The sequence below is a fragment of the Dipteris shenzhenensis genome, chromosome 10 (assembly GCF_047967505.1).
Source record: "Dipteris shenzhenensis isolate YYH24624 ecotype China chromosome 10, Dip_SZ_1.0, whole genome shotgun sequence".
NCBI classification, from domain to species: Eukaryota; Viridiplantae; Streptophyta; class Polypodiopsida; order Gleicheniales; family Dipteridaceae; genus Dipteris; species Dipteris shenzhenensis.
Window position 1 is genome coordinate 57,058,204 of NC_141605.1, and position 17,401 is coordinate 57,075,604.

The window sequence follows — 17,401 nt, forward strand, 5'->3', positions numbered from 1 at the left end:
ATGCAATTGTAGACGCCATAACATTGGAAAGGACTCACAGCTAAAAACACTAGGCCGAATGTCTGTCCAATAATTTCCAATGGTGATCTTGACCTCTTGACCTGCAAGTAGAACATATTATTAAATACCTCCTATATGAACGAACCCTTGTAAATGCACAACATGTGGCATAAATTATATACATTTATACATGAAAAAACCACTAGATTGATATTTCACAAGCTAAAACTCAATCAACACACTAATTATCACCAAGAAAAACTGAAGAGCAAATTTGAAGGAATTTTATTGCAACATCAAATAAAATGTTCAACATGTCAATTGATCCATTTGATTAAGCTAGTTTGATGAGGTGACACACCATTGTCAATCCTCCAATATTCAAGCTAAATTTCAAGACTTTTTATTAAAAAAAGGCAAACATCTAGCATCCATAGTTCAGCAGTGAATAAATAGTATTACCCTCTATTTTTTTCCATATAAGATCCTTCTAAAAGGTGATTGCCCAAAATGTAGCTCATAATCCAAAGTAACCTAAGGGAATTCTAGGACTACATGCACCATGTCAACCTATTATCATGACAAATCAATAATGGAAAAAATATCTCCAGCAATAAACCACCATCTTGGAGGACCATCGTGCCAGGAAAGATGAAGTTAAAGCTTGAAGTGTTGCAAAAGGTGGTAGGATGATTTTCAGCTGCACTATACTTGTCATTGATCCTAGATGTCACTTAGTAGGAGGTCGATGTGAATAGATGTTTTAACCTTTAAAATGTGGATGGTTGTATAAATATCACAAATTTTAAGGAACTAGCAATCCATCCCTAGAGGCAATGAGCTTTCAAATATGCAACACACGTATGCTGCCTAGGAGCTCCCAAAGAATGAGGTGTGCAAGTAGTGCTCCAAGAATAAAAGGCACCTCATATTTTCATAATAGAAACCCACTATTTCTTTGTATTCTGAACTCGAGTGCAATACATTTCAGCTTCTCAAGCTTTCTCCAGTATTGTGTGTTCTATCCCGACTCTCACAAACTTCACAATTGGTATCAAAGCCTCTTAGTCTTCAACACCCAGGTGCACCTATTCCAAATTGGAGGCACTTAGCTCACAACGGCATGGGAGCACTCCATGCACCTTGAGCAGCCTGAACAACTCCAAGGTGATTTGCAGCAAGGCAACTCATCTTTTTTCGATTCTAACAAGTCGAGAGGGCTACAAGAATAGGCAAGCAGAGCTAAAACAAAATAATTTACTTTTAGCTATAAAAAATTTCACGTGAAATTCCATATGGAGGCTATTTGACTTGCAAAGATGGGCTAAAACAATGTCCCTTCAGTCTATTTTGCATTCCTGCACATCCAGGCAGATGAAAACAGCCAAAAGGGGCTCAAATTTGCAAAAACTGCAAGCATTCTTGCACTGTGGGTTGTAGTTTTTTTGAGTTCTGACAGTCTATCTCACTTTCAGCAATGAATTTTCTCCTGTGGATGGAATTTATACATACATCAAGGTCTTTAGATGCATTTGTGAGAGTCTTGACAGCAAACTGAGCTTCAAGGCAGAAAATTCTTGCTGTGATTTCATATTTGCAGGCATTTTGTGGTGACAAACAAGGGGCTTTAGTAATTTGTATTTTGGATGCGATTTGTACATACATCAAGGTCTTTCTATGCATTTGTGACAGTCTTGACAGAAAACCGAGCTTCAAGGCAGCAAATTCACTGCTGTGATTTCATATTTGCAGGTGTTTTGGACAAACAAGGGGCTTTTGTATGTTGTATTTTGTTTTTTGGATGCAATTTGTACATACATCAAGGTTTTTCTATGTATTTATGACAGTCTTGACAGTAAACTGAGCTCAAGACAGCAAATTCTTGTTTCGTATTTGCAGGCATTTTGTGGTGGCAAACAAGGGGCTTTTGTATTTTGTGTACTACAACACATTTTAAAGCAGTTTGAACTGTTTTGGCAAAGGTCTTTTGCAATTCAAGATGACCTTTGAAGTTTCAGTTACTACAGCAGTAGTACTGGGGGATAGCATTTGTTTACAGGCATAACCTCATTTAACATGCCTCGAGTGGCACATAGAACATCATCTGTGGAAGCTCAACATGAATATGCTATTCTAGAAAAGAGCTTATGGAGGATTGTGGAAGGCACATGCACAAAAACAATCGCAGATACCAAGAAGGTATTGCAAAAAGAAGGACGAAGAAGAAAATGCAAAAGGTGAACAAGTGTTGTCTATCCTCAAGGAGAAAATCAGATTCTCCATCATTACTCATATCATGAGTGTGGAGACTTTAGCACAAGCATGGAAGATATTGCCAGATAGCTTTGAGCTGAACAAAAAGGATAGCTTCACTATCGGTGAGAAGACAGAGGACGAAGGCCTTATGCAAATCACTTTTGATTCTTTGGCACCATCATACAAAAGTTTGTCTCAAAGTTCTGCATTTCAACTCATGTCAAGATGCCTTCTTAAAGAAATGCTGGGTTTGCCCTACCAAGAAGAGCAACTCATGCAACACATGGATGGAGGCCATGGCAATGATCAAGAATTTAAAGCCTATGGGCAAGACAAAGGTAAGGGATAAGTTTTTCAAGAATGCATCAAATTTCATACCTCTCATGTAGGAAGGCAGCAATCCATATGCCAGCCATAATGCACAAAGTTTGAGTAATGGAAATAAGTCGTACAAAAAGGGCAAATGCAATTCTTGTGGGGAAAAGGGGCATTCTGAGAATGAATGCAGGAAGAAAAAAGCAGCACAACTTCAAAGATAGTAGGGTAATAGTGCAAATCAGCCATTGAACAATGAGCAAAGAATCTATGCCTCAGGACACCTCTTTACACAATCAGCCTCCATTGCCACGAGCAAGTGTGGTAATCCCTTCAAGGAAACGATGGATAAGCCACATAGATATCTATAGTAACAAAACATGTAAGCTAGCATGTCTCTTACAAGCCTGTTTGTACTAACCGATTGAGTGTGGAAGCATGCAAACTAATTGAATAACAGAGAGAAACATCAGTTGTATCTATTAGACCAGCTACGCTGAACACATACACTACACTGCTACTCACAATGGAAAACTGGGGTATTCTGACTGCTGCTTTATTATTATTCATGATGTTGGCAAATCACTAGAGAATGGAAGTTGTAATTGGTCCTTCCTTAAGAGGCTTAATACAAATGAGAGCTGTTCCTCAATGAAGAGACTATAGATAGACACTATAGATAGACTACTGGCTAATTAATTGGGGAGGTCGAGAGCCCTCATCCCCTACACATTGTAAGAGCTAGTGGAGGCTGACTGCTAAGGAGAGAGATCTACTAAAGACTCAAGGGCTAGTTATGAATGGTGAGTTAGAAGTTGATGTTGCCCGGTTGAACATATGTGCTAGGACCAGAGCTAGGACCTCCTGTCCATGTGCAAAGTGCTCAGTCCATAGTCCCTCATGGTCCTATGCTCTCCAGTTGTGTAATCTGCAAAATGCAGCCTGTACATTCTGTGTGCTGAACAAGTGGTGTCTACATCTGGGCATCATAGAGGGAACATGCATACGTGTGACACACATAAAGAAAGAAAGTTTATTAAAGCCTTCGGAAGACCGATGGGTCTATGAGACTGTGAGAAACCTGGTACAAATGAGCTGTGGTGGTGGTGGAGCTACTAAACGAGCATCCACACCAAATCAAATCCAAAAAATGCAAAATGGCAGTACTAAGTCCTAAGTACAACATAGTCATATCGGTAGTAGACTATCTCATCATCATCATCATCAGGACATCAGGGTGGATGAGGCAATGGGGGCATGAAATCGGCGATAGAGTGTTGTCGGCACTCAAAGGTCCAGCCCTGGCACGTCTCCTGGTCATAGCTTTGCGTCTAACCAGGGCTACTATGATCCCCGTCGGTCGGGATCCAACTCTAAACAAGGAGGGGATGTCCCCAAGTGTGATCTGTGTGTCAACCCTATATCTAAGGTATCAGGTCATAAGTTCCGGGTCACGGTCATGTCGAGGCCTCGTCTCGTGGGGGTCCATGTGATCTAGCTGAAAAAACTCCGTGATAGAGCTTTGAGAGGGATCAGCCAAAGAAAAAGTCTGTTCATGTCTCCGTGCTTGAAGTATCCTCTCACAGTGTCTGAGTACCTTATGAACGAAACCTGCCAAACATCGCTGCTTTGGGTAGGAGAGGAATCGGGCCAAAATCCCAGAGCTATCTCTGAAGAGCCATAGAAACGTCCTCAAATCTCATAGTAAACACGACACCTGAAGATGAACTGCTCCTTTGTCTCAACCTCCTGCATTCACACAATGTGCATATGTGCCTCTCCCTGGGAAGTCGCTCTGCTCTACCACTCTCCATACGAAGTCTATGTGAAGAGACCCAAAACTGCCCAAGAGAGATCCTCAGTGAGTGGGGTATGTAAATCTACGTGTATCCTGGTGGGTCAATGAATCCCTCCGCTGTGATATGTAAGAAGTGATCTCTGTAGAAGCTAAGCTTCACTGGAAGATCACTCGGTCCCAACCAGGTCCGAAATGTATGTAGCTGTAATAGATCCTCACGGATAACCGGGTTGACCTCGTGTGATAGGAGGGGAGAGAACGGAGCATCCATGCTGTACTGGAATGGAGGTAGTGTGTCCATGTACAGCCCTAGTCCCGTAAACCATCTCTCTGTGCGTGCATACCAGCACCTCTGGTCTCCCCCTGCTGCAAGTGCCATAATAGAGGACAGTGCTAGCCATGGTATCCTACTACGCCCAAAGGTGTAATCCCCATACTCCCTGACTCGGTATAGATACGTAATGACTTGAAAAGCAACATCTAGCTGTAATGGGGGTGACCCAAACTCTGCCCAAATGATCCGGTGAAGAACGGATGGCTTACCAGGAATCATCCGTGATAACATGAGAACTTGTAGCCGCTCCACCCTGGCCCACTTTGTATCCGATAAGTCTAGCCCCTAGCATGGACTGCCATACATCCCTGGTGGGCAGACCAAGGAGTCAAAAAGCAACCCTTTGGTCCGTGGATCCTGAAAGTGCGAGCAGAAGCACTGCCTCTCTAGTCTGGCCCATGAAGCATATCCTTTGCTCAAGCATGCGTGCATCGCGGGTCTCATAGTGAAGATGACCCATCAACAGGTGACCCATCAAATGCGAACTACTCCTGGTGCATGACGGCTCGAGATGTATTGAAGATCATAACCTTGGTTTTACCCAAGTTGACCTTCAAATCATGAGACTCATAAAAGGACGGTAGTGCGTCAAGGTGTCTCTGGAACCCCTCTGCTGAGAAAGAGCCACATCATCTGCATACAACAATATCCGGATCAGCGTGCCCGTAAGAGAGCAACCTACCCCCCCTTGTGTCTGCATCACTATCTCAAGCTCATCAATGTAGAAAGAAAGAAAGAGAGAACGTTTATTAAAGTCTTCGAAAGACCGATGGGTCTATGAGATTGTGAAAAACCTGGTACAAACGAGCTGTGGTAGTGGAGCTACTAAACGAGCATCCACACCAATGCAAAATGCAAAAAATGCATAATGGTAGTACTAAGTCCTAAGTACAACATAGTCATGTCGATGGTCGACTATATATCAATCTCAGCATCATCATCAACATCATCATCAGTAGCAAGACATCAGGGTGGATGAGGCAATGGAGGCATGAAGTCGGCAATAGAGTGTTGTCGTCCACTCAAAGGTGCAGTCCTGGCACATTTCCTGGTCATAGCTATGCGTCTAAGCAGGGCTACTGTGACCCCCGTCAGTCGGGCTCTGACTCTAAACAAGGAGGGGATGTCCCCGAGTGTGATCTATGTGTCAATCCTTTGTCCGACCTGTCGGGTCACACGCTTCGGGTCGCGGTCATGTCGAGGCCTCGTCTCATGGGGGTCCATGTGATCTGGCTGAAAGAACTCCGTGATAGAGCTCTAAGAAGGATCAATCAAGGAAGAAGTCTGCTCCTGTCTCTCTGCTTGGAGTATCCTCTCGCGGTGTCTAAGTACCTCATGAATGAAACCGGTCAAACACCGCTGGTTTGGGTACAAGAGGAAACGGGCCAAAATCCCATAGCTATCTCTGAAGAGGCAGCAAAAACGCCCTTGGATCTCATAGTAAACGGGACACCTGAAGATTCTCTGTCTCAACCTCTTGCATGTCACACAGTGTGCATATGCGCCTCTCCTTGGGTAGTCGCTCTACTCTGTCACTCTCGATACGCAATGTATGTGAGGAGACCCGGAACTGCCCAAGAGAGATCCTCAGCGAGTGGGGTAGGTGAATCTGCGTGTATCCTGGTGGGTCAATAAAACCCTCCACTATGATATGTAAGAAGTGATCTCTGTAGAAGCTAAGCTTCACTAGGAGTTCACTTGGTCCCAACCAGGTCCGAAATGTGTGTAGCTGTAATAGATCCTCACGGATAACTTGGTTGACCTCGTGTGATAGGAGGGGAGAAAACGGAGCATCCATGCTGTACTAGAAGGGAGGTAGTCTATCCATGTGGAGCCCCAATCGCTCAAACCATCTCTCTATGTATACATACCAGCACCTCTGGTCCCCTCCTGCTGCAAGTGCCATAGAAGAGGACAGAGCTATCCATGGTAGCCTACTACGCGCAGAGGTATAATCCCCATATTCCCTAACTCGGTACAGATATGTGATGACCTGAAATGCAGCATCTAGCTGTAAAAGGGGTGAACCAAACTCAGCCTGAATGATCTGGTGAGGAATAAATTGCTTACCACAAATCATTCGTGATAACATGAGAACCTGTAGCTGCTCCACACGGGCCCACTCTGTATCCAACAACTCTGGCCCCCAACATGGCCTGCTGTACATCCCTGCTGGGCGAACCAAGGAGAGAGAGAGAGAGAGAGAGAGAGAGAGAGAGTACTAGGATGCTGATTTATATTAGTATACAAGTTCAAGGGAAGAATCGCCCCTCATATAGGCTTCTACCCGCCGCAAGGTTGACAAACTGATTTTTTGGAACGTAAAGTCAACTCCAAAAAATATTGACCTGTTTTGTCATATTTCTTTGTTTTTACCTTGTGTCAACTCTAAAAACTAGCGGCCTCCTTTGTTTCAACCTTGTGTGGCCTTGATGGTGCTAATCTAGCTTCTGAAAAGCCCTTTATCCTATCCTGATGGTGCCCATGGTCTCCTCTAGGTAGACCTAGCTACATTGCTACTCACAATGAAAGACTTTAGTATTCTAACTACTGTTTTATTATTATTCATGACCTTGGCAACCTCTTGGATGTTGTCACCGTCCAGTGCTAGACTTGCTTGGATCCAACGACGCACCTGGCTCCTCATGGGAGTGAGTCCAACGATCCTTCCCACCACTGCTCTGTCTTGGAGTGATTGGAACACATTCCTTACCTGTTGTTTGTCTGCTGTTAAAAGAAGAACCTTCATGGCTTGGAGACTTGAGGGTGCTTCCATGAGATAACCTCTTGCTAGACCAAGGGTCACCACCAAGGAACATTCTTCAGAAAAACAAACAAAAATGTTGCGCTACCAAAAGGAAGAAAGGGGGGCAAAAAAGGTAAAGGAGAGACTAAAGGCTGGCTGGAAAATCCAACACAGCAAGAAAGGAGCTCGCAGCCAAGGAAAGAAGGCTAAGACCTTCAGCACCACTTCCAAAGAAGCTAAAAGAAAGCTACGGAGAGGCTCACGGGAGCACTGGGTAGCGGGGCTGCCCACAATGAAGTAGAACAGCAAGAAAGAGGCGCCAAGGCCATCCAGTGAAACCTCGTGAACCACCAGGAGATCCAAGAGCAAAATGCAAGCTGAAGGAATCTTCAGAATAGACTGCCCAGACTGAGTGACCAGTAGGAAAATCCCACAACAAAAATTGGCCAAGAAGTAGCTGCCTAGGACCAAAAATGAACCAATGAACCAGAGAAAGACAGTTGCGATAAGCTGCAATGCTTCCAAGAGACTATGCGACCAAGAAATTAGCCAAACGGACTCTCCAATAGGTATGCACAACAACTTGGGCTCCCCCAACCTTTGAACAGCTTCATCCTGTTGGCACGAGCTAAGAAACAGCCAAACGGGCTCACCAAAAAAGGTGACCAGCAGCCGGAGGCCAAGACAATAACGTGATCTGAAAGGTGACTTGAAGGCGGGCAATGGCAAAACAACGAGCAGTAGAAAGGCAAAGGAAAGAAGGGGGAAGTGAAGGAAGCAGAGGGGGGAAAGGGAGGGGAGCATAACAAAGAGCAGTAGAAAGGCGAAAGGAAGAAGGGAGAAGTGAAGCAAGCAGAGGGGGGAAAGGGCCATAGAAAGAAGAGGGGAGAACGGGCTATGTCAGGGAGGAGGGAGGGGAGCACAAAGAGTAGGGGTCTACCACAAGCAAAGCTTTCTTTCACTGTGAGGTTGCATGGTGCACTTGCAAGGCTTGAGCGGCAGTGCTTTCACTCGCATTTCCAAGATCCCCCAACCAAGTCTCTTCTCTTTGACTCTTTGGTCCACTCAATGGGCAACAGTCCTTGCTCAGGGTCTTATCTATAAGAGGTAGAATGGAGAGGCTCCACATTCTCTTATTGTTATGGACGATCCACAGTAAGCTATCGGGTCCACACCAAATCATTGTGGCTGAGTTTGAGGTCCCCCCACTCCACCTTGATGAAGCATTCCAACCCGTATGTTACAGCCTGGGACTCCATATTGACAAGTTTCCCCCTTTTTAGTATAGCCTTGAGGCCCCTGCTATTCCGCTCACTTATCATGAGGCTAAACAGGTTATTCAAGAGGATCTCATCTTCTACAGATATCACTCACAGATTTTAGAGGAGGGCTACATCAACCCACCAAGTTACACACGGATCCACCTACCCCATCCTTTGAGAGGCTAAACCTGTCCTGGTTGATAAACGTATCAGATGTGTCAATCCTTGCTATTACATACAATTGCCAAAACCTGAGGGAATTGATCCTTTCGGGTTGTGAACTAGTTGCAGGAGTTGGTGTCCACAGTTTTACTCGACATGAGGCTTTGCAGGGTCTTACTTTGTCTGCATATTACAACATCTACAGTGATGATGCAGAGGAGATGGCCGTCAAGTGCACCACCTTAGAATACCTTGGTTTGGACAGAGGTTTGCGCCAATGGATTCCTGCAGCCTCGCTGGCAGTTATCAAGAGCCGATGCAAAATAGAATGGCTATGATATAGCAATGAAGGCTTCCGGGCAGATCCTCAGGGATAATTTGCACATTACCATATTTGAGGATAGAGTTGAGGTGACTTGAATGGAAGGTGCACGATGAGGGCCTAGGATCAAGGTGAATAAGGTGTGGTAGCCATTATAGTTGCTTTCTATAAAGAAAAATTGTAAACACTCATCTACAGTTTTCAATTTTTAGAAATAGTGCCTCCTCACAATGGCATTTAACCTAATTGGAGTAATTGCTATAAAATCTTACCGATCAGGCCCATCAATCTAGGGAAAAAAATACAAATATGTGATACGCTATTGTAATATGACTTATCCTATTGCCTTCAAAGCAAGAAAATGTTCAATCACTATAATCTATTGCAAATGACAAATAAGCAAGCAAACATGCACAACCTACAAATATCATATAGCAAGCACATAATACAATAATCATTTGTACAACAAAGGTGCTTTATTTAAAATTTTAATTATATTAGTGTGAAATGGGAAGTTCGCCTCACCTCATATTTTTTAATAACTTCCTCTGCCTCAGCTAGTTCACCCATCTCAAGGGGTGCACATTGTGGACTCTTGGAAGATATAGGCTGTATGTCCCATGCATTCTTAATTGACTTCAATCCAAAGAACAAAAGAAGAGCCACTGCAGCATATTCACCAACAGGTGAAGCTGCATTTTATAGTCACAAAAATAAAAATGTAAGCCCCTGAGTTATCACTGCACCTCCCAAGATTACTATTTTTGGCTCACCCCTTTCTCAACAAAGTAAGATAAATAAAAGTCAAAAGGTTTATTCATATCTCACTCAATTTAATTTCATACATTTCATAAATTGTATTGAACTGCACACACTTGTAACTCATCACAAAACTTTATTGAAAACTTGATAAGTTCCATTTGCATGACATAAAAACATGGAAGATAATCAAGATATCATATCTGAATATGATCCACAAACCACACTAAACTTTATGCAAACCACATCATACACTCCCGGATACCAAAACATACTTGGCCCATTACCAGATGAACCTCAACAACCAACCCAACCTCCACCAAAAACACCATCACCACCTCATCAACCAGATAATGTAATCCAAGAGTTTCTTCCAGGATTGTCAACATAATAAGTGACACAATTCAACAAGAGATGCCCCCAAAAAGAAAATTATTTGAGGAATCACATAGGCCTATTAGAAAAGGCTAAGAAAGGAGATTACATCCTAAGGAGCAAATTGAGTTTCCAACAGGATGGGGTTAGGCAACCTGAGATTTTCCAAGAGAAAAACATGGCTTTATCAAATGAATCTTCGTAAGGGCGTTTGGAGTAAATGAAAGTATTGACACTCTACCAAGAAAGGATGCTATTAGAATAGCAGAAAGAAAGAAAGAAAGAAAGTTTATTAAAGTCTTCAGAAGACCCATGGGTCTATGAGACTGTGAAAAACCTGATACAATGAGCTGTGGTAGTGGAGCTACTAAACGAGCATCCACACCAATGTAGAATGCAAAAAATGCAAAATGGCAGTACTAATTCCCAAGTACAACATAGACATGTCAATAGTCTACTATATATATCAATCTCAGCATCATCGTCGACATCATCACAATCATCATCATCAGCAGCAGCAACAGCAGGACATCATGATGGATGAGGCAGTGGAAGTGGAGGCATGAGGTCAGCAATAGAGTGCTATCGCCCCCCCAAGGGTGCAGTCTTGGTACATATCCTGGTCGTACCTCTGCGTCTAACCAGGGCCACTGTGACCCCCGTCGGTCGGGCTCCGACCTAAACAAGGAGGGGATGTCCCCAAGTATGATCTGTGAGTCAACCCTCTGTCTGACCTGTCGGATCACAGGCGGAGTCACGATCATGTCAAGGTCTCGTCTCGTGGGGATCTATGTGATCTGGCTGAAAGAACTCTGTGATAGAGCTTTGAGAGGTATCAGTCAAGGAAGAAGTCTACTCCTGTCTCCGTGCTCGGAGTATCCTATCGCGGTATCTGAGCACCTCATGAATGAAACCAGCCAAACATCGTTGGTCTAGGTAGGAGAGGAAATGGGCCAAAACCCCATAACTATCTCTAAAGAGGCAGTAGAAACACCCTCAGATCTCATAGTAAACAAGACAACTAAAGATGAAATGCTCTTCTGTCTCAACCTCCTGCATGTCACGCAGTGTGCATATGCGCCTCTCCCTGGGTAACTGCTCTGCTCTGCCACTCTCGATAGGAAGTCTGTGTGAAGAGACCCAGAACTGCTGCCCAAGAGAGATCCTCAGCGAGTGGGATAGGTGAATCTGCGTGTATCCTGGTGGATCAATGAAACCCTCCGCTGTGATATGTAAGAAGTGATCTCTGTACAAGCCCAGCTTCATGGGAAGATCACTCGGGCCCAACCAAGTCTAGAATGTGTGTAGCTCTAGTAGATCCTCACGTATAACCTGGTTGACCTCATGTGATAGGAGGGGAGAGAAAGGAGCATCCATGCTGTACTGGAATGGAGGTAGTCTATCCATGTGGAGCCCTAGTCCTGCAAACCATCTCTCTATGCGTGCATACCAACACCTCTGGTCTCCCCCTGCTGCAAGTGCCATAGAAGAGGACAGTGCTAGCCTTAGTATCCTGCTACGCTCGGATGTGTAATCCCCATACTCCCTAACTCGGTACAGATATGTAATGACCTGAAATGCAATATCTAGCTGTAATGGGAGTGACCCAAACTCCGCCTGAATGATCTGGTGAGGGACAGATGGCGTACCACGGATCATCCATGATAACATGAGAACCTGTAGTGGCTCCACCCTGGCCCACTCTGTATCCGACAAGTCTGGCCCCCAGCATGGACTGCCATACATCCCTGTTGGGCGGACCAAGGAGTCAGAAAGCAACCCTTTGGTCTGTGCATCATGAAAGTGAGGGCGGAACCACTGCCTCTCTAGTCTAGCCAATGAAGCATATCCTCTGCTCAGGCGTGCATGTAGTGTCAGTGACTAGTGAGGGGGACCGTCCCTCTAGAAATCTCTGCCAAAAGTCCTTAGAGTTGTTACTGAACAGAATGTTCAGTAGCTCCTCCTCGTTCCGGCGCACAAAGTCAAGTTTCTTCCCGTGTACCATTCGACGGTACTTACGTAGCGTCTCTGGTTCGCTCAAAAGGCTGTTTTTTGTTTCGAATTTGAGCTGACGGCGTAAAGCCTTACACTCATCATCGTACCAGCTATTACAAGGTACGGTCCTAGGTGGTGGCAGGTGGGTGGTGTGGGGGAAGGCGTGAAGAGCAGCCTCATGTAGTGAGCGAGTGACTAGGGCAGCACGATCCTCTAATAGGGGTATAAAGTCAATGTATGCGAGAAGTATGTACAGACAGCCAGAGTAAGTAGGTGAGTGATCGCGATCAAAGCGTATATCATGGTAGGTGGAGTAAGAACTCAACGGGGTAGAAAGTGCTGTGCAATGGGGGGTAGAAATGCTAAAGAAAAGATAGGTATGATCAGCCCCTGGAGGGAGAGGTGCTACGGTAAAGTCAATGATGCGAGATGTGAAGGCAGGGGATCCCATGATGTAGTCCACAACACTTAAGCCTCCCCCATGTGGAAAGCACGTGAAGCCTCGAGCCCCTCCTGTATCCCTCTCGTCTCATCTCTGTAGACAGACTCCCATGTATATCCGCTGACTACTGGTAGTGGGCGCTCTGGACTCTAATGTGTCTCTGTGTAAAAGACTATGTCATGACCTGTATAGGATTCCAAGAAGTTCCCTGGTTCTGACCATAAGGTACCATTACAATTCCAGATGGTACAGGATAGGGTCTCGTATGTATGAGTCTCATAGACCCCGCCTCCCTATGCGAGAGGAGAGGTGGGTGCCCGACAGGGGCTTGTAAGGAGTCGTCCATCTCGTACTACTTCCCACGTCCCCTCCTCGCGGACCTGATCCCGTTGCTACAACAGAAAGCGCCTCTCCTCAACCTGTAGTGGAGTGAGGTCCCCATTCATGGAGATCGCTGGCTGGTCTCATAAGGCTGACCTATGACGTAAAGCCGAAAGTCGTGCCTAGGCGTCATGGAACCGTATGATAGGGGGCTGCTCTCAGTTGGGGTCTCTCAATCCTGTGCTCAGTCGCCCCTAGGGTAGTGGTCACGAAGGCCTGCAACGGAAAGGAAAGTAAATCCTAGGAGGAGAGATGCAACAAACAAGGCATCAACATCACATCAGGTAATTCTAGGCAGAATGGACGACATTTTTCTAGGTGAGCGGGAGTGCAAATAGTTAGTAGAAAAACCAATCGGGAAACCTAGTCCACGTGGATGTATCAAAGATGCATTTATGTCTACTCACGAATGGGATAGATTGTTTAAGGAAAGAAAATGTTTTGGATGCAAAAAAGCAACTGGTCATATATTCTATGATTGTCCGGAGGTAAAGAAAAAGATGGGTAAGACCAATGTATCTAGATCCTTTCACCCTAAGCAAGAAGGTAAAACTTCTTGTAAAAATGTTGAAAATGATAAAAAAGGCAATAATGCTAGTTCACATTACACCTTTGGTCGACATGACTTATTTACAGTTATATGAATATGTTGGGGTCAATGCATCGTCATCCTAATGGATGACAGTAGTAGTTATGGTATCATCTCAAATAGGTTAGCTAATATATAGTTGAGGCCAGGAAATGGCCTCTAAGAGACATGAGAATACGCAGGGTGTTTAGAAAAACGAAGAGCAATGTTCTTATAAAGCTAAGAACTTGCCCTTTAGGATCCAAAAGTATGAGGATCATAGAGACTTCCTTGCTGCTCCTTTGTAAGAAGTCGATATGATTTTAGGCAAGCCTTGGAGGTGTGATTTCCAACCATCTATGGATGTAAGAAAACATACTTGTACATTTAAGTACCAAGGTATGATGATCACCTTAAAGGGTGAACGAGACATTCTCCATATTCAGCTCATATCCCATACTAGAGCTAAGAGGAAAATTCATAAAGAAGTAAGTTGTAGCATAATATATGTAGGGAAGTGAAACCCAAACATAGTAGAGCTACAAGGAAAATTCGTAAAGAAGTGAGTTGTAGCATAATATATGTAGGGAAGTAAAACCCAAACATAGTTATCATGATTCCTGACACTTAGAATTCTTTAAGCAATTCGAGTTTGCTAGTGATGACCCACATGGGTTGCCTAATTCGAGATTGACGGTCATACTATTGAGTTGATTCCAAGGTCTTCACCTCCATGTTGAGCTCCTTATAAAACGAATAAGATGGAGATAGAGAAGGTAGATAAGCAAGTTACGGAGTTGCTAGAAAAAGGACTGATTAGACCAAGTAGCCCACCTTTAGGAGTTGCTAGAAAAAAGACTAATTAGACCAAGTAGTCCGCTGTACATTTGAGTACGAAGGTATGACGATCACCTTAAAGGGTGAACAAGACATTCCCCATATTCAGCTCATATCTCATACAAGAGCTAAGAGGGAAATTCATAAAGGAGTGAGTTGTAGCATAATATATGTTAGGGAAGCAAAAACCCAAATATAGTAATCATTAATGCCAACACTTAGAATTCTTTAAGCAATTAGAGTTTGCTAGTGATGACCAGCATGAGTTGCCTATTTCGAGACCGATGGCCATATTGAGTTGATTCTAGAGTCTTCACCTCGATGGAAAGCTCCTTATCGAATAAATAAGGTAGAGCTAGAGAAGGTAGACAAGTATGTTATGGAGTTACTAGAAAAAGGATTGATTAGACCAAGTAGTGCGCCTTTTGGAGTTGCCAGCAAAAAGATTGATTAGACCAAGTAGTCCACATTTTGAAGCTCCAATCCTTCTAGTGAAAAATGTTGGAGTTGGTGACCTTCACCCCTCACTTGAAGCATGGTGAATTGGCAAGGGGAGCTCGCGCCTGCGACACGTGTACATCTGTGGGAGAAATATTGGAAGTGGTGACCTTCACGCCTCACTTGAAGCATGGTAAATTGGCAAGGGGATCCCACACCTGTGACACGTGTACATTTGTGGGAGAAATCCCATATACCACTCTGTGGCCCTAGTGGCCTTGGATATAAAAGGCTTGTATTTCCCCCTCTCTCTCATCCCTCCCGGGATTTTTTAGGAGGAGAGAGAGGTCCTTTGCATGCCTAGGGGGTGGGGCTTGGGACCCCCTGTACCCAGTGCACAAGTGGCGTGCTTTGTGCGCCTACATGGTATCAGAGCAGGCTCGTCCTACGGACTTGACTGTGTGTTTCGGCACGGCCCTCACGTGGACGACACGTGGCAGTCGCAGATTGTTTGGCAACGGAGTTGACGCGATCCGTGGCGGCGTTTAAGTGCGCCTGTACCTTGATTTTGGTAGCTGCTCTCGTAACTCCTAAACACATGTTCATTTGTTCCTCCCGTGGGCATTGACGGCTAGCTACCCATGGTAGTTTGGTAACATAGACTTTGCTGTGTCTCACGTGCCTTGTGTGGTTGGCCCCTCCTTGGTTTGGTTGGGGGTCAGTTTAGCTCGAGGTTTGTCCACAGAGGGGTGTTGGAGGTGGTGACCTTCACCCCTCACTTGAAGCATGGTCAATTGGTAAAGGAATCCCGTGCTTGTGACACGTGTACATTTGTGAGAGAAATCCCATATACAACTATGTGGCCCTATTGGCCTTGGATATAAAAGGCTTGTATTTCCCCCTCTCTCTCATCCCTCTTGAGATTTTTTGAGAGGAGAGAGAGGTCCGTTGCATGGCTTAGGGGCGGGGCTTGGGACCCCCCGAACCCGGTGCACACGTGGCGTGCTCTGCGCACCTACAAAAAAGAAGGATAGAATCTTTAGGACGTATTAATTATAGAGCCTTCAACAAGTGGACAATTAAGAATAGGTATCCTCTATCTAAAGCTGACGATTTGTTAGACTTCTTAAAAGGTGCTAGGGTATTTAGCAAATTGATTTGAAGTCAGGATCTCATCAAGTTCGGATGAAGGAAGAAGACGTTCATAAGAATGCCTTTAGAACACAAACAAGACATTATGAGTTTGTGGTAATGTCCTTTGGTTTGGAGAGTTCTTGAGGAGATGCCCCCTCCTACTGAGTCCTGAGGCCAATGGGACTAGAAACTGAGCCCACTAGTCCTGAACACTCCTAATGAGAAGGTGAAATATGAGTCAGACCAACGAAAGTTAATGTGGCCAACGGAGCTCAAGGGTGGGGTGGAAGACCCATAGGAATTGATTGTAGCTTATGAAAAGGCATGATGGGCGAAAGACCCATCACACCTATCTGTTGAATCTAGGGTGTCCCCTTGGGCGGTAAGCCTAAGTGAACTAACTACAGGATCTAGATGACCCCCTCGAGTGCTAGACCCAAGAGACTCATATGCTGCACCTGCTAATGGGACTGAAATGTTTCCAAGGATTAACGACCCATCAAGAATGATGGTGAAAACTAAGGGTTCTCTGAAGAAACTGATCGAGCTAACTGAGCTCCCTGGGTGGAAGACCCATAGGAACTAACTGGACATGCTAAAAAATGCAAACGAGTGGAAGACTCGTCCGATGGAACTGCACTAACTAAATGATCCCCTCGGGTGGGAACCCCAAGAGAATAAGATGCTGAAACTAGATGATCCCCATGGGTGGTTGACCCAAGAGACTTATCATCTAGGCATATTGATTAAGCTGAGATGGCCCCAAGGATGGAAGATCCCTAAGAGATGACTGTGGAAATGGTTGCAATAACATCATGGGTGGAAGACCCTAAGGAACTCCATGCAACTACTGTGGATACTGAATGGTCTTCTAGACTAGTAGACCCAAGAGGAGCCAATAGCTGAACTGCTGCAGAACAGTCTACTGAACTGTGCTATGAGATGGAAGACTCCTGAGCGGATAAAGGAATGCCTGCAGATGAAGAATTGACTGTGGGTACGGCGGAAGGATAGTACACTACACTATGCTCTAGGGTGGAAGATACCTGAGCAGATGATGGACTCACATTGGTAACTACTGATTGGGACATGGTCTGTAAGGCCGTGAGAAACTGCTGCTGGTGTAAAAGCATCTCTTCTCCGTCTCGCATGCACTAGACCCCCAATGCTGCCAAGTCACGGGCCTGAAGCGCCTCGTCCTCAAGGAATTCCTGTTCCAGCAGGAGCTGGAAATGGTCCAATGTTGTTGCATCCTAATTTGTCTTCTTTTCCTCCTC

At 44.7% G+C, this 17,401-nt stretch overlaps 1 protein-coding gene across 2 annotated transcripts in view; it reads right to left on the bottom strand.

Moving 5' to 3' along the window:
• Positions 1-17,401, bottom strand: part of LOC147898008 (protein PAM71-homolog, chloroplastic-like) — an 88,468-nt gene that overhangs the window by 24,117 nt on the left and 46,950 nt on the right. For both annotated transcript variants that reach the window (XM_087380729.1, XM_087380728.1), the window contains exons 6-7: positions 9,721-9,887; positions 39-101 (exon numbers count right to left, since the gene is read on the bottom strand). In XM_087380729.1, the coding sequence (XP_087236855.1) occupies positions 39-101; positions 9,721-9,887 (230 nt within the window). The remainder of the gene's footprint in view (positions 1-38; positions 102-9,720; positions 9,888-17,401) is intronic.